This window comes from Numenius arquata, chromosome 6 (genome assembly GCF_964106895.1).
Source record: "Numenius arquata chromosome 6, bNumArq3.hap1.1, whole genome shotgun sequence".
NCBI lineage: Eukaryota > Metazoa > Chordata > Aves > Charadriiformes > Scolopacidae > Numenius > Numenius arquata.
In genome coordinates, this window is record NC_133581.1 from 14342104 (window position 1) to 14365082 (window position 22979).

Consider the following 22979-nt stretch of genomic DNA (forward strand, 5'->3'; position numbering starts at 1 on the left):
GGCCAAAACAATGCTTGCTTTTATATTAGTTCCCTGACAGATGCTGCTCACCAATGTAAATATAGTTCCATTTAGCAAGTGAGAGACGAGAGGAACTTGGTGAATTTATTTTTTATGTTCTCTGTCTCTGGTCTGGCTTTTTAACTGGAGTTGTTGATGCGAGGGTAGAACTGAGGCATGTGATGAAGCGCCTCCAGCTGGTGACTCAGGGGATGTGTGTGTGTGGACTGGTACTCTCATAAAGCCTATAAAAACCAGGAAAGACTCTGAAAAAGCACATTATGATTTTTACATTGTGCAGTAGATGCTAACTGGGAGGTTATGGAAATTGTCCTCAAGTTTGATAATTTGCTAACTTCATTCCCATTTCAAAAGTGCCTATCATGTTCTCTGTACCAGTTTATATGTAATTATGGGCAGCTAGAGCTGCTGAGAGGCTCTTGGGTATGGAGATAGAGAATGTACTACACCACTTGACTAGTTCAGAATACAAAGTGGGATGGCTTTTGCATACCATGGCAAACGCGTGACTGGTAAAGTGGATTCCTTAAACTTGACTTTCTTGCAGATGCAGGAGTGAAGGAATCAGAGCTGTAATTAGAATCGCTTCTTCCTTGTAGCGTGCCGCCTTGCGACTATAGCCTTATGGCATGGGATTTATGCTGCCACAGTGGTGATTAGGGTGCGGAGGCATGAACCATTGCACTAGTCTTGTGAAGCTGGTTTTGTGCTATGAGAGCACAAGATGGGAAAAGCTGTACAGAGCTGGCGAGACCAGCTTACTCCTCCATTCCATCAGCATTATAAGAAAGTGGCAGTGGGCTTCAGTCTCCTTTTCTTGCTTGCTTGAATCTTCTACTCAAAAACCTCCCTTCAGGAAGCTTCCATGAGGGAATAAATGCAAGGCTTTCTCAGCTTGTTTTGTTGTATTCTTTTCTCACTTGCCCACCCTCCCTACCCAGTTGTTTGTTTTTTTTTTCTTCTCCCCAGGACCTGTAGGCTGTTAGTTTATTTTATCTTGCAGACACACATGAAGGAGTTTCCAAGAGGAATGGGTCTGCGGGAATTATTTTCATTAGTCCTCTTTCTTATATGTGCCAACATTCCATGTAGTGATAAATATTCAAATCCATTAGTTCACAAGGCAAAGAGTCAGGCAAATGAGTCTGGGAGTCCACTGGGGTGTTTTTGTGAGGGAATTTCTTACACTGCTCCAGGGAACTGTTACCATCAGTATGAACAGGACATACCTCATTTGTTGCAGATAGAGCTGTAACTCTTTAAGTGTGTGACATTTACCTGTGCGTTCAAGTCATGAATTCCAAGAAAACAAGATCACTTCTCAGGTGGGAAAGAATGGGAGAAAAATTTCTGTGTGCAGCCAAAGTCCTTCCTGACCTCTCATGGCAAGAAATGACTGGACACACTGCTCTTGAATGGAAAGATGTTATTGGAGTTATACTAATGAATGGAGATTTATGAGTTCAGTTCTTATTTCTGCCATAAACTTCTTTGTGTGATCATGAGCAAGATTCTTAGTCTCCTGAAAACCTATAAATGAGGTAAATTGTTTTTCTTTTGTCCCAGCCTCATCTGTTTAAATTGTGATGCCTGTGAGGCAGGGACAGTATACATTGCACAAATTTACAGGAGGTGAAAGGGCCCAAGCTATTCTGTCCTGTCTGCTCCCTTTTTCCAAGTATTTTGCAGTAAGTACAGCAGCAAGGACGTGGGAGAGACTGGAAGACATGGAGGGGTGGAGTGACACTCTGAGGACTGTAAAGAGGTATTAGTGTAGAGGGGCACAAGATAAATCTTTAAATATTTAGAATTTGAGAGATTTCAGAAGACGTAGAAAAACTTTTTTGTCCCTTTGTGAATTTAGGCTATGTCTTTATTCATGTGCCTTTAAAAGTGAGAGAAATGCGGTATTTTAAAAGCAAAAGGGAAAACAAGGTGGTTCACATATGAGGGAGGATGTAAGACTTCGGGGATGATGAGAGTGTTTTTGAGTTCACTTTTACTGAAAGCAATACATGTGAATTGGTGTTAGCAAAACCTTTATGCTGTGTGCATCGCTGCTTTGTAAATGCTGGCAAGTAACACTGTTAGAGACTGCTAGACTACGTGCAGGGAGCTGATCTATAGATGCTTTTTTCCTAGTAAAGGACATCTTCAATGCTAGCTGTATTTAAAGGTGTAGAAAAGAGTTTTGAAAAGCTACACACAGCAGCTGTCATAATTTACTTCAGTATCCTGCTGTTTAGGATACCTAGTGAGTGTGTCAGTTCCTTGCATATGTTGAGCCAGATCACTAGTCAGTATAACTAAGTGGCCTTGCTTCGTGGACCTGGGAGGAGTTTCATGAATTTCACCCCACCTGAGAACCTGTGTCCTAGCAAGTATGACAAGGCTGTGAAGGGCTGAAGGGAAGCCTGAGGTCCCTGGTAGCTTTGTTGATGTGCTGGACTGGCACAGATGAATCTTCAGAGTAATCTATGCTTTCTTTGCTGGGAAGGAGGATGGCTTCCAGGTTGTTTGAGTCTCATCCTCCTCTTTGCCCGCACTCTTCCTCCTTGCCTCCCCCAGTGGTTGGATTTCCCTCCAGTGGAGGGGTACAGGAGGGACACAGTTATGTGTGTCTCTGTGTGGTGAAGAAATATCACCAGTTCCTTGTATCAGGAACTGTCATGTAATTGAAGGTGTCTTCATCATATTTGCAGGGAAGCAGAAGTAAGTGAGAACAAGTAATGGTTGATATGAGTCACCTACATTGAGAGATTAAGGTATATAAAGGAGATAGTGTGGAACTGCTGGCTGGATTTTTGTTGACTGGAGATGAAATTGTGTACCTGTTTTAGTGTTGGGAATGTTATGGCATTGGTGTATCACGGAAAGCATGGACCAGGTACAAGAAACAACTTGTATTTCTAAATTTGGGTGTTATTTCTTAAGCCTCTCTCCTACTCTGTAGAACATGAGCAACTTTTATCAGTTTATACTTCGCAGCCTGTCCATAATGAGGAATTACTTTCTTCCAGCCATTTCCAGACTTTGCCTGACTTCCTGTGGCTGACTTTCAGCTCTTGGTCTCATCCAGCTGTGAGGTATCATCCCTCTGCCTTATCCTCCCATGGACTGCCTAATGTTAAAGCAGACCAGAAGCGAGAGGATGTTATCTTCATAGCAGGAGTTTACTTATATCTTAAGTGATACGAAGTTTTGATACAGCCACAGCATATTTCTTAAATATAGTCTCACTGTAGGTAGCAATAGCAGCATTTCTCATAGTTGAAAATTAAATATGTGCTTTGGTTGGCCACCTGCTCAGGGCAGGACCACCTAACCCATGGGCTTCAGACAACCCCAGTGCATCAGTGATGCTTACAGCACTGTATGAGCAGGCATTTCCGTAAGGTGCCTGCTTGCTTTTGGATTCTGGATTGAGAGATGTCATGTATTCATTAGAGTAGTGCATGCTTGTTGTAATGGATGGGCATCAGCCAAGCATTGTGTTTGCAAGAGAGTACAGCACTAGCTGTACAAATTGAATAACAACATGCATATGAAGTATAAACTAGAGAGCGGTTTTAGGCTGTGCCCGGCTGAAGATGAGACAGAAGAGCAAAGGCAAATGGCAGAAACTGCTGGGGAGAGGTAAAGAAAGACATTACCATTCTTAGTGACTTGTGGGCCTGGTGTGATTCTAACAAGACATATGCTGGTTAGCTATAATGCTGTTAAAATAACAGTGGCCAGTGAACAACTGTTATCCCTACAAGTTTAATCTCCACCTCTAGCATTTAATCTATTTGACCAACTCTTGTGTGATTGTAGCGAACCACAAGACAGAATCCAAGTGCAATGCTTTAAATTTGAATTTTCCTGAGGATGGATGCTTTTTGTCTTCTATAAATTTCTGAAGCTCCAAGATGGGTTCTCTGTGTTGTCACAGACTTGTATGGAGCTTTACATTTGTTTTTTTTCATATTTTTATATATGTAATATATGTATCTTTTTTCCTGTTTTCCCCCATTTTTTCTAAGTATAAGCAGATAATTATTTGTATGCTGTACTGCTCAGTCTTTCCCAAACAAAACCAGAAATTTCCTGAGCTAGACATAGTAAATAGGTATTGTGAGAGATGATTTCTGCTATCAAAGGGCAAATTTTGGTCTCAAGATGGACCAGTTAGTTGAAGTGTTCTCTCTATTGTGTGTGAGAACTGAGGGGCAGAGAAGTGAAGACTCGAGTCCCATTGATAACAGCTCTGCCTGTATAATAGGGATCTGGAGAGGAGGTAAAGAACTGCATCTGCTGTCAAGTTGCTTTAACTAATGTGGTGTGATGTGGCATTACTGTAACTGACTCGGCACAAAACTTTTGAAAACCTCTAAATAATTTAAAGATGTTGATGCCCAAGCCATTTAGGAACTCTTGACTGAGTGTAAAATATCCCAAAGTATCTGCAGTGGTTTAAGCCAACCTTCATTTCTACAGCAGGACTTAAAGCAAACACAAAAAGCAATGTTGATCCTTCATGAGATGCATTTGATTTTCCCAAGGCCTAGCGGTGCTAACGATCCCATTAAATCCTTCTCCAGAGGGAAGGTGTTTGAGGTACTAGTAATGTGTGTAGTTGTTTAGTATCTTCGGTATAGATGCCTAGTACCTGTACTGGTTTAGATAGTTTCTAAACTTTGCAAATAAGTGTGGGTTGGAAACTGTTATTGATCCTGCCTGAAAGGTGATAATTTGACTCCTATTTAGATCACAAACAAATTTTCTATGCATTCTGTGCAGTTATGCTATAATGAGTCTCTCCTCTTGTCACTGGAACTACGTGCTTGAGTGTTACCCAAGGCATCCAAATTTTTGCAGGACTTGAGAAGGGTGGAGTAGCAGGTTGTGAGTTCCTGGGGATGCTCTGTGACAAGAGAGGGGAGTAAGTGTGTGTCTAAAGGGGATTGACTGGAAGCAAACTGAGTGTGAGTGCTCCAGACAGAAGGGGACGCGGGCCTGTGAGTCTGTGGGGAAATCCAGCAGTTAAGGCTGTCAGAAAGTTCACTTGTCAAAGTGAAGAACTCTTTGGACAATGTCCTGGCCCAGACATCTGAGTTGTGCTTTATTTCACCCACTGACTAGGTTACAACCAGTGCTCACACCGTTGCCAGACACCAGTGCTCTTAAATTACTGCACAGCAGCTCTTCATTTACCACAAAGTGCCTGCCGTAGCTGCAGCAATTCTGGCCCAGCAAGAGAGTGTTCTTTTATAATAGCTGGCTGACGTGCTCACAACTGATGCTATGTTGCTCTGCCAGCACAGGGCCTGTGGCCGGATTCAGTTACTCTGTGGCCAGATGGAGGATCAGAGCAGAGGGAATTGCTACAACGCAAGATGGAAAACCTATTTGGTTTGTGTGTTTTGGATGGTTGGTTTAGGACAGCAAAAGATCTAGACTTGCCTCAAAATTGGGAACGTGTTGTTTTAACTCTGTGAAGTTACCGCAAAGGGCAAAGATAAGGTAGATGTATCTTCTCCTTAGAAATACTGTGGTAAAAATGCTGTGATGTAGTTTACTGCCTTGGAGATTTACTGGAAGCAAAACGTGTGTCTTGGCGTATCCACAGCAACAAAACTAAGATAATGGTCATTTTAAGCCACTAGCTTAAAAGAGAAAGCTGAAAAAGCTTTAAAAGAAAAAAGAAAAAAAAAAAAAGAAAAGAATGAGTACCTTGCAGAAATTACAGAATTACAGCACTAGAAAACTTAGTGCTGTGTCCTTAAGTGCTCCACTTGATTGATTGGGGTAGGAAATTAAATGACATGTAAACTTTGTTGGTAACACCAAAACTTCCTTTGCCTACGCTATCTGATTTTCTCGTCGAGCTTGCTTCTCCACAAGTGCTGCTGAATGTTTGTTCAGGGCATGCTTGTGGAGTGGTGTCTACCTGGCTGTTGCTCCCTGTGGAGCTGGGCGCTCACTGCGAGTGTGAGGGTACTTGGCTCATCTCTATGAGACATGTATCAGCTCTCTGGGAATTGGTGTAACTCCTTTAGAAAATACCTACAATCTCTGCTTAAAGGCTTACAGTGAGAGAGTTGGCTATGTCCACTGACAGTATATTTTGGGACCTAAGTACCTGTCATATTTTAAAAACAACTTATGTTTCTGAAAGCCCTGGAACAGTTTTAAGAATCAGTGGGTGAGTGTTGGAATCAACGCATTTAAACAGTGCTATGTCTATATTTGTGTGTGTGTATAATCATATATATGAGACTAAATGTATTCTCTGAAATCTCTGCAATGGTGCATTTGAAATAATGACAAATCAAGTTAAGATTTAAACTTTTCCTAACCGTTTAGTAGCACTTAAATTAAAAAGTATTTACCAGTGTAGGTTTGGCTAGGGCTCTAAAGGAAAATGAAAGTGCTCGAACCACAGGAAATCAATGGTTTAATTGTCTGGAAAAGGAGTTCACTGCAGTGTCAGGATAACCTGTGAGAGCAATAGCCTATTCTGCAGGTGTAGGGAGAATATCTGTACCTTAAGTTTTACAGCAATATCAATTCCACAGTGGGTGACTTGTGAAGTTGTGAGACTGATCGGGAGTTGAGAATGCCATGTAGCTAGGGTCAGAGAGGGAAGGAAGAAAGTCTAAATAAAGGATGGTGAGATACTCTCTTTATTTTGGTAGAACCAGTCATGCTTCCTTACTTTCTTTCACTATAGACAATACTATTTTAAAAACAATTTTAAATGTAAAATTTGTTAAACCTGTGTTCTTCTCTTGGTGAGCCATCAAGTTTGGGGCAGTTTAGGTAGTAAATAAAGACTGTTTCTGCAGATTTTAATTGGGATTCAGTTTTCCTCCAAGGACAGCTTGACATAAAGTAAAAGTTAAACAAAAAAACCACAACAAAACAAAAGAAGAAACAGACAAACCAACCCTGCACCCTAACTGTAGTAAAAATTCATATAAATATAGTTCATTCATATAAAAATTGCCAAAAAAAAAAGAAACTTAAATGTGTAAATTATTGCATAACTGCTTAGTTAAATGAATGGTGATGTATCTTTCTTAACAAATTTGCAAGCTGAACTTCAGTGCATGGGGTATTTTAATCTAAACATCTATATATGTTTTCATAGTTACTAAGCAGGGAGAATCAGCCCTCTTTCAGGCATAACATCTAAAAATGGCAACCAAGTTTAAAGCTGCTGACCTTAATCAAGGTTTCATATTTCTGACTTTTAATCACTTTGATTTTAATTATGAATATTGAAACTATTACATTATTAATGCAGGTTATAATAGTGTCTGAATTATGAATGAACGGTCAGCCTCAGGCAGCCTCTCCCTTCTGGCAGGTACAGAAGGGTGTTGTGGGAGCTGCTGCTGTACCCTCTGGTGAGATGTAGTATGTCCCACAGAGAAAGAACCTCTGTTTCTTTCCGTGGTGACTGAAGGTGGCTTTGTGCCCCAAGCGACTGTTTGAATTGGGGCTGTTATCTCTGGTTGTACGTCCAGTGCTGGGTATTCACAGAGCTCTGTAGGCCCACTTGTGCAAGCCAAGGTAATAGTGGTGATGCCTGGAAACCTAAATAAATTGTCTATCACAACAGTTTGGATTTCACATGATTATTAAAACCCCTCAACAATTTCTGGTCTGAAAGTAACTTATTTTATTTAACAATATAGCACTAGATCCTTTGGATCTTGTTACACTAGATACGAAGGCAGACAATGAGAGTTGGATGACAATGATGGAAAGCAATGGCTGATGCAGAGAGACTTTCAGGAGTCTGCTACGTTTCAACCTTACTTGCAGGTTTACTGGCTTTGAGAAGAAACTGCCTTCTCAGGCTGCACTGGGGCAGTCTTGTCCTACACAAAGGATGGGCTGTTTGTGTTGCTGATTCCATCTAGAGTGCCCAGGGTATGTAAGAACTTAAAGCCTCATCTTTCTGCTCTGTATTTGGGAATAAAAGTGATTAAAGTGAAAGCTCATCTGCAGGAGAAGAGGGAACTTTCTCATGGGTCAGGCTGAGACTTGGGAACAGCCAAAGGGGGATCACAGATCTTGCAGCTTTCAGTGTTAGGGCTGAGCACATATGCCTTTGTGAGTAGAAACACAAGATGCAAATACTTGACAGAACCTTGTCAAGCTCACACAGGGGATGCAGAGTGCAAATGGATGTTTAAGGGCAGAGTGCTTGAGTGGTGATCTTCTGTTTGCACTAACTCTGAACATGGAGACGTGCTCATCAGTTTGACTGGCGTCTGGCAAATGTGATGCCCATCCACAAGAAGGGCCGGAAGGATGATCCAGAGAACTACAGGCCTGTCAGTCTGACCTTGGTGCCTGGGAAGATCATGGAGCAGATCATCCTGGGTGCCATCATGCAACGCATGAGGGACACCCATGTGATCTGGCCCAGCCAGCACGGGTTCACGAGGGGCAGGTCCTGCTTGACAAACCTGATCTCCTTCTATGACAAAGTGACCCGCTTGCTGGATGAAGGAAAGGCAGTGGACGTTGTTTATCTGGACTTCAGCAAAGCCTTTGATACAGTCTCCCACAGTATCCTCCTGGAGAAACTGGCTGCCCATGGCTTGGATGGGAATACCCTCTGCTGGGTTAAAAACTGGCTGGAGGGCCGGACCCAGAGAGTGGTGGTGAATGGAGTTAAATCCAGCTGGCGTCCAGTCACGAGTGGTGTCCCGCAGGGCTCGGTACTGGGGCCAATTCTCTTCAACATCTTTATCAATGATCTGGACGAGGGGATCGAGTGCACCCTCAGTAAGTTCGCAGACGACACCAAGCTGGGTGGCAGTGTTGATCTGCTGGAGGGTAGAGAGGCTCTGCAGAGAGATCTCGACAGGCTGGATCGATAGGCCGAGACCAACGGGATGAGGTTTAACAAGGCCAAGTGCCAGGTCCTGCACTTCGGTCACAACAACCCCAGGCAGCGCTATAGGCTGGGGGCAGAGTGGCTGGAGAGCTGCCTGGCAGAAAAGGACCTGGGGGTGTTGGTCGACTGTTGGCTGAACATGAGCCGGCAGTGTGCCCAGGTGGCTAAGAAGGCCAACAGCATCCTGGCCTGTATCAAGAACAGTGTGGCAAGTAGGGACCGAGAGGTGATCGTCCCCCTGTACTCGGCACTGGTGAGACCCCACCTCGAGTACTGTGTCCAGTTTTGGGCCCCCTACCACAAGAGGGACATTGAGGTGCTGGAGCGGGTCCAGAGAAGGGCAACGAAGCTGGTGAGGGGTCTGGAGCACAAGTCTTACGAGGAGAGGCTGAGGGAGCTGGGGTTGTTCAGTCTGGGGAAGAGGAGACTGAGGGGAGACCTTATTGTTCTGTACAAGTACCTGAAAGGAGGCTGTAGAGAGACGGGGGTCGGTCTCTTCTCCCAAGTCACAGATGATAGGACAAGGGGTAATGGCTTCAAGTTGCGCCAGGGGAAGTTCAGGTTGGATATTAGGAAACATTTCTTTACTGAAAGGGTTATCAGGCATTGGAATGGGCTGCCCAGGGAGGTGGTGGAGTCACCATCCCTGGAGGTATTTAAGAAACGTGTAGACATGGTTCTTCAGGGCATGCTCTAGTGTCCAAGATTACTGGTTTGTGGTGGGGTGCTGTGTGGGTGGGTGATGGTTTTTGGTTTGGTTGTTGTTGTTGTGTGTTCAGGTGGTGGGTGGTGGTTTTGTTTGTGGTGTGTTTTTTTTTTTTTTTTTTTTTTTTTTTTACTGTTGGTTGGACTCGATGATCTCTGAGGTCCCTTCCAACCACTACGATTCTGATTCTGATATGCAAGTGTGCTACAGTCCCACATTATGGACTTTGTAAAGAATAACTCCAAAGAGTAAAATCAATCCAATAGTTTTCGGAGACAAGAGTGAAGCACATCATGCAGGAATATGGTTGACAGGGTTAATGCTGATACAAGGAAGTTATGCACAACATCCTTGTCTCTAAATTGGAAAGACCGATTTGACAGATGGACCACTCAGTGGATAGGGAACTGGCTAGATGGCTGCACTCAAAGAGTTCTGGTCAACAGCTTGATGTCCAAGGGGAAACCAGGGATGAGTGGTGTTCCTCAGGGGTCAGTACTGGGACCAGTACTATTTAACATCTTTGTTGGCAGCATGTATGGTGGGATTGAGTGCGCCCTCAGCAAGTTTGCTCATGCCACCAAGCTGTGTCGTGCAGTCAATGCACTAGAGGGAAGGGATACCATCCAGAAGGACCTGAAGAGGTTTGAGAGGTGGGCCCGTGTGAACCTCATGAATTTCAACCAGGCCAAGTGCAGGGTCCTGCACCTGGGTCACAACAATCCCAAGCACAAATACAGGCTGGATGGAGAATGGGTTGAGAAGAGCCCTGAGGAGAATGACTTGGTGGTGCTGGTGGATGAGAAGCTGGACATGAGCCGACAATACGAGCTTGCATCCCAGAAAGCCAAACATATCCTGGGCTGCATGAAAAGAAGTGTGGCCAGCAGGTCGAGGGAGGTGATTCTGCCCCTCTGTTCCACTCTCGTGAGACTCCATCTGGAGTACTGCATCCAGCTTTGGAGTCCTCAGTACAAGAATGATGTGGACCTGTTGGAGCTGATCCAGAGGAGGGCCACGAAGATAAACAGGGGGCTGGAGCACCTCCCCCATGAAGGCAGGCTGAGAGAGTTGGGGTTGCTCAGCCTGGAGAAGAGAAGGCTCTGGGGAGATTTTATAGCAGCCTTTCAGTACCTAAAGGGGGCCTACAGGAGAGATGGGGAGGGACTTTTTAAAGAGCATGTAGAGACAGGACAAGGGGTAATGACTTCAAACTGGAAGAGGGTAGGTTTAGATTAGATATCAGGAAGATTTGTTTCACTATAAGGGTGGTGAGACACTGAAACAGGTTGCTGAAGGAAGTCGTGGATGCCCCATCCCTGGAAATGTCCAAGGTCAGGTTGGATGGGGCTCTGAGCAACCTGCTGTAGTTGAAGATGTCCCTGCTCATTGCAGGCGGATTGGAGTACATGACCTTTAAAGGTCCATTCCAGCCTAAACCATCCCATGATTCTATGAATAGTGTAGAGTTCAGGAAATCCTAAAATAGGACTGGGAAGGGAATATCTATTTTTATATTTCCCTATGTTTTATATATATATATTTTTAAAAAAAAGGCCTTAGGGGAATCCACAAGGGTAGTTAAGTATTAAAGCTTGTGCAGATATCAGCTGGAATAGCTTATCTGGCAAATTTGCTGACGTTTGAGTACATGGTGATGGGTATGGGCACGGCAGGAGAGTTGTAGTCTTTTCTGAAGGTCAAGAATTCCTTTCCTTCATCAAGGAATAAGAATTGAAGGAAGAGATTTCAAATAAACAGAATGATTACAAGTTGTCAAGTGGAGTTTTGTGTGAGGGCAGAGCATGTGGGCAAGAAATACAATGTTACCTTAATTAAACAAAACACCACCAAAACTAGAATAAAATAAAAAAGTGGGGGTGAGTGGGAGACTGGTGAGTGGTCTTGAGATGAAACTTGCTGACATTTCTTTTTGGTATTTTTCTCTTAAAAACAAGAGCAACGAGTGTTCATGTTTGCTTTAAAATGCATTTTCCACAGCCTCTTGTGTTTAGTAGGACTTCACAGAATAGCTCTTTTTTTGTTATAGTCACTGTCTGCTAATACAAGAGCACAGGCAGTCAATAAATTTCCTGTTATAGTTGCAGTAGTTGAAAGCAGAGCAGAGACTGAAAAATGCCCTTTGCCACTGGTGGAGGTGACTATGTGGCACAAGGAATTTCTATGTGTTCTCTTCAAGAGAAGGAAGTTAGCAGTTCTACACACGTATATCCTGTGTGCTGTTGTGGTTTTAAACTGTGAGAGGGGAGATTTAGATTACATGTTAGGAAGAAATTCTTTACTGTGAGGGTGGTGAGACACTGGAACAGGTTGCCTAGAGAAGTTGTGGATGCCCCATCCCTGGAAGTGTTCAAGGCCAGGCTGGATGGGGCTTTGAGCCACCTGGTCTAGTGGGAGGTGTCCCTGCCCATGACAGGGGGGTTGGAACTAGATGATCTTTAAGGTCCCTTCTTGACCCAAAACATTCTATGAATAGCAGCAAGCTCTGGACTGTACTAGGGCACTGAGAGATATCCTGCAGCTAGAAACCAGGTTTCTTGACCAAAGTGCAGAGAAATATAAGCCCCAAGGAACAGCTGTCCTGGGTTACAGCAGAAAGTCACCTTGATCTCTGACTGACAGCAGTGCCAAGGGAAGAATGCAAGAGAGGGGATGGCAAGTATGGATGTTTCAAAGCAGGAAAATCAGAGAGCAGGACTCTTGCCTAGCTCAGGCTGTCCAAGTTCCTGGAAAGCTGAGCTGTCTGCGACATGTCTATAATCAGACAGTTTGCATTTGGGTGTTAGGACTCAGTTCACTCTCTCTTGCTAGGCTGTAGTTTTTCCCCTTAAGAACCTGTAATGTTAGTCTGAAAAAAAATATCCTAAATGGTTGGGAATTGTCAGAGACTTCTCTTTAGATGGACTCCAGGTTGTGTGGTGCACGCCAGAGATACAGGAAACATTTGGCACAATCCAGAACAGAAATATTAAACACATGCCTCTGGTCTCTGGAGCAGGATGTCTGGTGTAGCTGGGTTTGAGGGGGGCCTTGTAGCATTAATTGGAGTTACACTGCAGCAGACATTCCTGTTGTTATTAAAGTCAGTGCTTTAGAGGCCCTGTTGTGCTCAGCAGCACATGATAAATAGATGTAAACATCTTTTAAAAGATTGTCCCTGGTCAAAAGAGGAGACAAAAGGGAAAAAAACAATCCAACAACCTGTGAATGAAAGTGGGACGCAAGCAGCCAAAATGTTTTGCCTGGGGTTATACAGCAGGTCATTTGTGGAGACGGAAATGGAGCCCTGGTCTCTCTGCTGGTGGTGCCAGCACTTTCTTTGCTGAAACTCTGGTTGCCTGTGCTCACGTGTTGGACGGGTCAAGGAAAATCTGTGCAATGAGAATGATACACAAAGAGGAGGATTTTGGTTGTCTTCTAGACTTGAAGAGTAGGTTGAGATGCAGCCTACCGAGATCACATCCTGTCATTAGTTTAATGCTGTCACTTCTGATGGCAGTGCCAACCTCTGTTTCAGGAGGCAGGACTGCAGTCAGAATAGCTGTACATAGCCTAGGTTTCATTAATGTTATTTAACAGATGTGATAAAGATGTGGCATTACTGGGTTATACAGGACTACACAGGCTTACTGGAGGCAGTGTTGTGTGCATGCTTCTATATCTTCTCTGTCTTATCTCTTGAGCTGGTTGTCAGCTGTGTCGAAAGCACGTGTGACTGCAGTGTAGATACAGCTCCAGATACTTACTTCCTCCTGCATTCCTATGGAAAAGATAAGGCATGAAATGTGTTCCTGTACATCTGTGCTCGTGTTTACTGTACTGTACTCTCTAGGGATGCGAGTGAACAGTAAGACTGGGTCAGGGCAGTAGTCTTTCTAGCTTGTTTTCTTTTTCACAGTAGCCAAGAGCACCTGCTGAACCAGCCAGCACCAGTCCACAAAAGTCCTAGGGAGAGAAGGATTCGTTTGCATTGTTATTACAAAGGCTTCTAGCTTGTTCTTGCTTCATAACTGAATTTGTTTTTCTAGGAAGAATCTTTGCTGTTATGAGTCACTCTGGCTTAAAAGAAGGATTTTGCTTTCAGCTGCCTTTTGCCTTAAAAGGTGATGTTGCTTCTGGTATTTGTCAAGTTTAGGAAAAAACCCCAAATCTAAAAATCATCAGGCAGCTCTCTCTTCTCAAGAAACACTTGATATCTACTTCCTTAGTTTTTTATTTTAGAAAAACCAAAACAAAGCAATGTTTAGGGAATGCATTGCTGATTCTCCTTTGGGGCCTGCTTGATTTATGTGGCAGTGAAATGTCAGACAGCAATATTCCTGCACATAACAGGAATATAGCCTGCTTTCTGTTGTGCTTCATTTCTAGACCATCTGGAAATTAGTGGCATTAAGCACCTGAAATAGCAAGATTTAAAAAACAAAAAACAAAACAACCAAACAAAAAAAAACCCCACAAACAAACAAACAGTGAAACCTAGGAGTTACACTGTGGCAAACGAGGCACAGTTGATCTACAGACCCAGTGTCTTACAAGTAGGTAGATAAACTGCAGTCTTGGTTACCTGTGGTCAGTAAGGATGTTGTGGTGCTTTTGTAGGGGTTGGCTTTTAACCCTAAGTAATTTACTGTGGGGCTAATTGTATTGTACTTAACTAAAATCTTTCTGCAGTTCCAAACTTAATGCTAAGGAGATTTATACACTAGCAAAAATCTTGTGACATAAAACAGTGGTGTAATTCATTATCCACTGTAACGATAAAGCTGCAATGGAAAAGGAAGGTGATGGTTTTTTTGAAAAGGTTTGTCTACAGTACAGACCTCACTGCTGCTTCTGTAGGTAGAACTACATTGTTGGTTGATTATGCATTTGAATGTTGCTGTGCATCTGAGTATAGTTATAACCTTACTTTTCCCTGTGCAGCATCACTGTGCAATTTTACCACTCCTAGCAGAAGATGTTTTTCATTTGTGGTTATTTGCATAAAATGCTTCCACCATCTGAGCTTCCTTTGTTGGCATTTATCTGTCTCAGAAACTTGAAAGATTAGAAATATTTATCAATTTTACTCTCCCTTGCCATGACCTTCTCCCTGCATAAGAAACATAAACTTGTGCTCTCTTGTGAATGCTTTCTGTGCATTGTTCCCTGGGAGCAACGAAGCTTGTTTCTTGGGATGCTGGTGGACCATAAATTACAGGGTGGTATTCTGTAGGCACTCCTTACCTGGACTCTCCTCTGCATGCCCAGCATGCCTTAGTCTCTTGCCATTGCATGTTCCTTCTCGCTTTATTTGTTTAGCCGTGGATTCAATGAAAAAAAAGTCACCTTTTTTAAATGTTTTTCAATTCTGTATTGGAAATGTGCAAGAAGATATTTTCTCCAATAATTCAATCTTTATTTTGTGACCTGAGTTTTATTTTAGTAACAAACTTCATTGAGGTTGAAGAGTGTGTGGAGTAGTACAGAGGGGAGGGGAAGGGGATTGTGAAGCAGGGAGCTTTAATCCTGCATTGAAAAGACTGTTCCTGAAGTGACTCCTGATCACCACCTGCTTGTTTTACTCATGAATCTGTTGTTTTGTGTCTTGCAGTGGCATCACTGAAGAGCTGGCTGATATTGCTGTGGGAAATCAAAAGCTACTTCCAACTTCATCTTGTGTGTCATCTGCAAAACCACCAGTCACAGTGAGTTTCATCCTACACACACTCTGTTTTCCCCAATGAGGATTTGTTAACTGTAATCTGTGATAATAATCTTTTTCTCTATTTATACTTCGTCAGTTCACTTACTACTACAAAAAGATTTGATTTACCAATCCCAAGATACATACCTTCTGCCCCCAGTGCCAAAAGCTCATATTGGAAACTATTGCAAAGCTCAGCATTGCAAACTCTTCTGGCCACCTGCACACCTTGTGGTGGGAGGACAATGGAAGACTATGCACTTTGAGGGTGTGTGCTGGTTATTCATCCAATGGCCAAAATGAGAATTGGACAAAATATTTTGTTCCTGAGAGCAGCTTTGGAAAGAAAAACTTATTTAAATAAAGAGGGAGGAAAATTATTGCTTGGGCAAAGAAGATTAAACTTCCCTACTCATTCAGAGTTCCGGAAGCAAACATATCATACATGTGTGGCATCTAGCCGTAAGCAGTGGCAGGTGAAAGAAGAGGGTGTCTCAGTGCTGGAGTCTTCCTGAGTCTGTTCCTAGGTATGCTCTTAAAATGAGAGGCTGGAATTTTCTCAGCAGTGTAAGAGAGCTAGCTAATTCAGTGCTATTTGGATACCAAACAAAAACTCTTGAAAATCCTAATTCCCTCAAACTCTTTTAATTTCTACCTAAGAGAAATAAATACAGGGAAGAAAATGCTTCCCTACTACTATGGGTTATCTGTGAACGTCCATGTAACTTGCTTGTGATTCTGTTGTCAATAATTCTCTTCTGCCAATAACCCAGTAAAACACACTCAGGTGATATTGATATTTCTCAGTCTTCAAAACAATGGAATAACAAATGCTTGCAAGGCCACCTCTGGCTTTCAGAAAATTATTTACCTGTCTTGTGCTGGTTGGAAGAGCTGAATGTCAGTTGTGTGTCTCCTGTGTGAAATCCACCTGCAAGACTAGAAGGGCAGGAGCAAATCTATGCATGTGTAAGTCTTTGCTTTGAGGAAAACTTGAGGACTCAGTGAACAAAAAAAAATGGTAAAGTGCTTAAGGGAGCGTAGGACACTTTTACGATTAAATGGCATTGAACGTTGACATAGCCTACATTTTGGATTATGAGGTTGGACATAAGGGAAGTAATTGTGCTCAGATAACCAATTCTCCTAAAAGCTAATGGCAATAGCAGGAGGAAGCAACGCTTTAAAAGGAAAAGGCCGCAAAAATCTCTGTTGAAAGGTAATAGGAAAGAGAATTGGACAAAATCTGTGTTTCTAGCCTTTGTCAATATTGCAGATGCATAAATTATATATGACTTGTAAAAATAAGAAAGGTTGCTTCTAGTGAGCTGTTTTGTTTTGCCTGGAAGGACAGAGCCAGCTTGTAGCATATGTAGGGAATAATACCTGTCAGAAATTGAATATTGAGTGAAAGTAATTGTTTTAATCAAAAGCAGTTAAAAGCAAGGCTAGGTGGAAGGAAAAAACAACTGCTTAGCCGGAAGACTGCTTCCAGTGCTGCAGATGTGCCCTGAGATGCATATTTTATGTATTAGAAAATAGAAATTAGAAATATTGATCGTGATCATAGTTGTACCTTGCATTACCACTGCTCTTCCTGATCAAGATTTCTTAATTCTTTGAATGCCACTTTCTCTGTGACCAAGTACAAAGAACTTGGTGCTGGTGTGATGGGGAACTCAGCATTGTGTGAGATGGTTAGCTTGGCCCTTCTTTCCTTCTGATTTAGTATTGTGCAGAAGTGATTGTTTTAATCACAAAAAACCTAAAAATCTGTAGGGAGCCTAGTCCCTGTACTCTCCTCTGAGGTCCTCTAGTAAACCTGCAAGTGAGCTTTGCATCTGCTGAAGGTAGCATGATCTTGTCAGAGAGGTTGCCTATGACTTCCCCTACACACCCTCTTCCCCTGTTAATCACTTAGATCCTCAATTCTGCCTGCAGAATGTCAGCTGACAGAACACTGCTCAGGAGAAGCTTCTTGGTGTATGGACAGATATTTGGCTGAATCTACTGGCTGTAGCAAAACCATGCCAGTTTACATCAATTTGCATTCCTGACAAATCATCTGTAGAGATTGTGGATGTTTTCTTAAGAGTAATTGTAAAGGGGTGTCACTGGGAACAGTGACTGTACACACACACTGAGCTGAGTGCTGTAAAGGAGCCCTAGACTTTGTTTCTGCAAAGATACAGCCTAGGCTGCTTTTTGAACTTTCTGGCTTTCAGATCAAAAGCAGGATTGCTTCCACACACTTAAGCCTGCTTTCTATTTCTCTTGAGTTAATGTCCATTCCCTTCTGATTCTTTACAGTGCCCTGGGAAAGCTGAATCCCTGTTGAACCCACGGAAGTCACCTACACTTACGGCTGTCAAAACTAGCTGGTAGCAAAGGGTGAGGTTGCAGATGAGTGATGTCAAAGGCCTTTCTGTGCTATAACATTTGGCTGCTGCACCCTTGAGAAGGCAGGAGTCTGCCGTTCTACCTGCTTGAGCAAGGTTCCCTGGGGAGCAGGTCAGCCCTGGTGTGATGCTGGATGCATAGTAGGTGCAGCACCGGCAGCCCTGCTGATGGAGTTGTTCCTAGCCTTGACCCACACCAACCATGACTTTCTGCTCTGACTTGCTTGTTCTTTTGTTTAGCGACCAGACTTTGTGAGTAAGGTGCATGAGTGTATGCTGGCTGGTATGCTTATTGAAAGGAGAACGATCTGGTAGTTAACTTAGAGCTCTGCAAGTCCAGTTTCAGCTCCCTGGTCTGCTTGCAAATTCCCTCTAATTCAGTAGCACGACTTAGTCTCTGGGCCAATTTCCTTTCTGTTAAAGAACACTTTCCACCTTGGATAGGAACTGAGGGTAAACATAGAGCCAGTGAATGCTCCAGTATAGTGGATAAGTAACACAAGTATTAACCAGGGCATCTTTCTCTAATATTTCTGCACAGTACAAATACTATCCCTGAAGTCTTCGTAGCAGTCAAAATGAGCTGATGAGCACTGTGTATGGATGGGAGATGCAGGGAAATGTACCATGCCACTGATACTGAGGTGAAAGCTTGAGATCCCAGCATCCACTGTCCCACTCTGATCACTGAATGCATCTCACCTCTCTTAAGTGAAAGTGCTTGCTTGGGTCTGGGACACCAGAGGTTGCAAACAGGTTGGGTTCGTGTTCCTCGCCTGGAGTTCCAGTGGCAGGTGCTGCTTTGTTCCTCCTGTGGCTTTGCCTTGTATAGTCACATCTGCTTAACTCAGCTGGTCTGCCTGTTGTGTGTTGGCTTTAAGCATTTGCTTTAGGGTTGCAGGAAAGTCTTTCACTTTGCTTTCCAAATGTCAATGGGTGAAGTTCTTTTAGGAGCCTGGCAATTTCATGGCTGCACAGCCTACCTCAAAATACTTGCTGTCCCTGGTGTGTCAATGAATAGGACCTTGATAGGATTGGCTGCTATAAAACATTCCCTCTGAACTCTGAGATGAAAGTGAGGCATTTCCTTTCTCCTTCCAGAGGGCACATCTGCTGTAAGAGGAGGGAGGTGGTTTTCTTTTTTAAAATGTAACTCATATCAGGTATCATAGCAGTGTCTATAGGACTCCACGGCAGCGTGCTGTGATGCCTCATGCTATGGGAAACTGGGAGTATGTGAATGAAAGGCAATGCTGCCAAGAGGCTTCTGTCTGCATTGATAGTACACGTGACTTCTATGGCATTACCCGAATCTCACTGGTGATACAGTGGAAAAGGAATATGGTAAAATCAAGTTGAGATTCAAATATTCAGATTGCAAGGATAGTGCCTGGGTTTTGATCTGCTTGCTTGCTAATAGCGTAGCAGAGGGAACAGAATAGATTAAAGAAGTATGTTTGGCTCTGCACTACAAATACATAAGCCAACCTTGCTTTGGCTCCCAGCCCAGGGTGAAAAGGATGGCTGATCACCCTGCTCTCTCAGCGCTGACAGCTATTGCTGACAGGGACAGATGTGACTTGGGTCTAAGATAGGGGTAACGGTGCAAGTGCTTTTTAGTGAGAAGGTAGATTTTAGGAGATAATGCAGTTTGTCTGTTCCACAGTAAAGGGGAACAACAGAAAAATTTTGTGTTTTCTTGGTGTGTTTTTATTTTTTTTTATTTTTTTGTTTTTTTCATACTGGTTCCTAGGATGCAGGGATATTTCTCAAATATTCTAGTACTTAACAATCTTGGATTATATCTTTGGTTCATCCAGTCTCATAACCTGTTCCTCCTTGTGCCAAATCCAGTTACCTTATGTGCAAGGAAGCAGGCAGTTCTGGGATACCACTGGTTCTGCAGAAAGAAGTCAGTGTGTTTGATCCTTATGAAAATGTTTTGAAGAACTGAACAAGAAAGCAGTGTAGGAATTTGGTGGGCAGATTAATTGCATTCCTCTTTCAGACTGTTTATTCGTAGTCTTAACTTTTTTAAGGCAAAAAGGAGGCTATTTTTAGCTTGCTTTTTTTTCCCCTCCATATTAACCCAAACAAATTTACCTCTCGGAGGAGAGGGTGGAGTTGGGAGGAAGGAAGGGTGGAATTGAAACCGCTTCATTGAATCCGTTTCAGGATCATCCACACACAATTTTGTTTTCACGTTACAGTTCTGAGCACACAAAAGTGTCTTTACACTTTCCAAAGAGGAGAAGCTTTGTGCACAGAGGGGGAGAGTGAGGGCCTCCGAGACAATGAAGTGGTTATGGAAAGCTTATGACTTTTCCTTCCTGAATACTTCTTTTCTCATTACTTCTGTTAGGGTTAGTCTGTTATTTCTAAGGAATGGTGTGGCTTGGTGATATTTTTCTCTCACAGCTTCCAACAGCAAATGCTTCATATTGCAAGATGAAGAGAAGGATTCTGGTATAAGCAGGAAGGCCATTTAGATGTTGCTAAGCCACTAACAATAGATGTTTTCCATGATATCCCCATGTATATCTGGTAAGAGATGGAACCTGACCTAAAGAGATGAGACTAAGGGTAGGAGGTGAACTGACAGAAGGGTAACTAGGCTGTCCTGGGTTCTAGTATATATGTTTTGATGGTTTTATTCTAAGTTGCTTCTGAAGTAGAGAGCAAGAACAATTCTAACAGCTTCCTTACTAGATAGATGTGACTTTAACATTAACTTTCTTCTGATTACTGACTTTGGTGTGCTGCAGAAAGGGTTGCTGAATCCAGGGCCTGTTTATCTAGTCTGTAGAAAGAAGGGTACATACTTTGAGACTGATTGACAACCCAGCAGCCAGTGCTGTCTGGCCACTGCAGAGCACTGCTGCTTTTTCTGTATCTCTGAATGTCTTGGGCTTTAATGTTGCTTCTTCAGTACCTGTTAGTTTCCCCTCCCTCTGATGATAAGAGCTGAAGGATCTTTAGAATACAACATCTGTGAAGTCCACCTCTGGTGGTGAAGGAGTGTAGAACTGCTCATGCTGTCCTGTCTGACTCCACAGGCTACTCAAGGTTGGATCCTAAATTATCTCTTCTTGCCATGTGTTGCTCCTGCGCTGTGTTCTCCTGAGCTGTTGGAGAACTGATGAAAAACAGAGGTTACATTTGTGTCTAAAGAAAATTAAAAAAGTTTTCTGTTTTAGAAATAAACAGCAAAAAGAAACCCAAGTAAATCCTTCTCTTCCAGTAATAACTGGTTACCAAATTATTGAACTCTGTGTATGAACTCAGAGCTGGAAAGGACAACTTGGCTTTCCGAGCCTCAGTCCCAGGGAATACTCCCTGCTGCTGAGGGATCAACATGGGGCAGCCCTTTCTGTGGACTCTCGGGCTCTCTTTTTATCTGCTTTCTTCTCTTCCGCTTCTCCTGCTGGGAGCTCCTGATCACAGCTGCTCCAGGTCCCAACTGCTCCATGCTCAGATTTTTCTGACCTCCAGCCTGGAAGCGTTCATGGTTGGTTCATCTCATTTTTGCACCAAGGTACTCTTATGGCTTAAATGGCTCTTGTCATTTCTTGCTGCTCCCCCTGCTCAAAGGTATTTGCAGGCAGTGATCCTGTCCCTTGTCAAGCTGTGTTTTGCCAGCTTGAACAATCCAACCTTTCCTGAGATTAAGCCTCTTATCTTTACCAGCACTTTTGTGCACCTATTCTTGATTTAGTTAGTCATCTTTGAATTTTGGTGTGACCAGAACTGCTCACGATAAGAGTGTTTGAGAAAGAGCTTCTTTCATTAACACTAACTTCAGCACCTACCCACTAACTGTGGCTTAAGCTAGGTCATATATTTGAAGAGGATGCTCTGGTCTTGCTTTGAAGACATCAAGTAATGGTGACTTTTTCTGCTCTAGGGGCGTTCTCTTAATGGTTGATGTTTAAATAGGTACCTTAACTTGAATAGGCTACTTTTAGCCACTGCATCTTGAAATGCCTTTCATTGATAGTTTACAAAGGCTTTTATTATCAAAGATCTGATTTTTCTTGGAAGTACTCTTATACTTGAAGACTGTGTAAAGCAATTAGTAAATCACAAGAGTTTGAATTTTAGAAACTGGGCACTCCTACTCGAAGAAAAGGTCTCTTTTAAGGTATCTTTGAGTACCCTGAAATGGCTCACTATCAACTTCTGTGTCTGGATGACACTGGGCACTGCACCAGCAAGAGTATATGCAGAGAATGAAAATAAAGTCCATTATTTATGACCCTCTCTCTGAGCTTCCCTGGCTTGTGTGAGGAAAGTGGAACTACTTGGAAATACTTTGCCTCCCCCTGGATTTCTGGGTTCTTTGAAGGTTGTCTTGATCTTTGTGAATAATCTTTGGCTTATACGTTTGATTTCATGCCAGCAAACTAAATCTTTCTATAATGCGTGTTCCTTCAGGCTTTGTATATCATGAAGATTTGAGGGATTTCTCCCACTGTTTGGTGTAGCGCTGCTTTCCTTCTACTGGCACTGAAGAATAGCAGGATGTGGTTGTGAGCAAGGCACATCCTGCCGTTCGCTAAGTCAGGGTTTGTTACCTGGCTGTGCTGTAGACACACTATCTGTCCATGAGTGAACTGCACAATCGCTCCCTGTATGTCCTTAAACTGGCAGCAATGACAATTTGCCTGGCCCAGCTGAGCTCTTGTGCTTTCCTAAACCCTTCTGGTGACATACTCTCTCTGACTGCTTAGCCATTAGGCTTACAGTGATGGTAGCACAGGGCTGCTAGTGAAGATCAGCTCATGGTCCCCCAACCCCACCTGAAATGGTGATCTGGCTGAGTTTAACACTCTCGCTGTTGGGAGTGTGCATGATAGGATGCTAGTCAGGCTGGCTGTGGTTTTATTTTTTGTTCCTTGTGCTCTCGCAGTCTCTGGGTTTTGTTCCACGCTGTCTCTTGTAATATACTCTAACCCAGTGGTTTCTAACCTTTTTGGAGCAATGGACCATTGCCAAACACAAAGTTTCTGGTAGACTGAGCTCCTTGTTTATCATACATCACTGTTCTCGTATTCAGGATGCACTTAATTTTGCCTATTGGAAAGACTACAAACATTTATCATGGCCCTGTGAGCTGCTTCTGGGGAGACATTGTGTTACTCTTAGCATATTCTTAGCATCCTTCCAGTACCTTACGGGGGCCTACAGGAAAGAAGGGGAAGGACTCTTTATGAGGGACTGTAGCGGATAGGATGAGGGGTAATGGTT

At 43.0% G+C, this 22979-nt stretch overlaps 1 protein-coding gene across 1 annotated transcript in view; it reads left to right on the forward strand.

Annotated features, from left to right (window-relative positions):
* Positions 1-3559: 3559 nt before the first annotated feature.
* Positions 3560-22979, forward strand: part of TSPAN4 (tetraspanin 4) — a 394074-nt gene continuing 374654 nt past the window's right edge. Inside the window, exons 1-3 of the mRNA XM_074148890.1 lie at positions 3560-3657; positions 15241-15334; positions 15801-15802. Coding sequence (XP_074004991.1) covers positions 3560-3657; positions 15241-15334; positions 15801-15802 — 194 coding nt within the window. The remainder of the gene's footprint in view (positions 3658-15240; positions 15335-15800; positions 15803-22979) is intronic.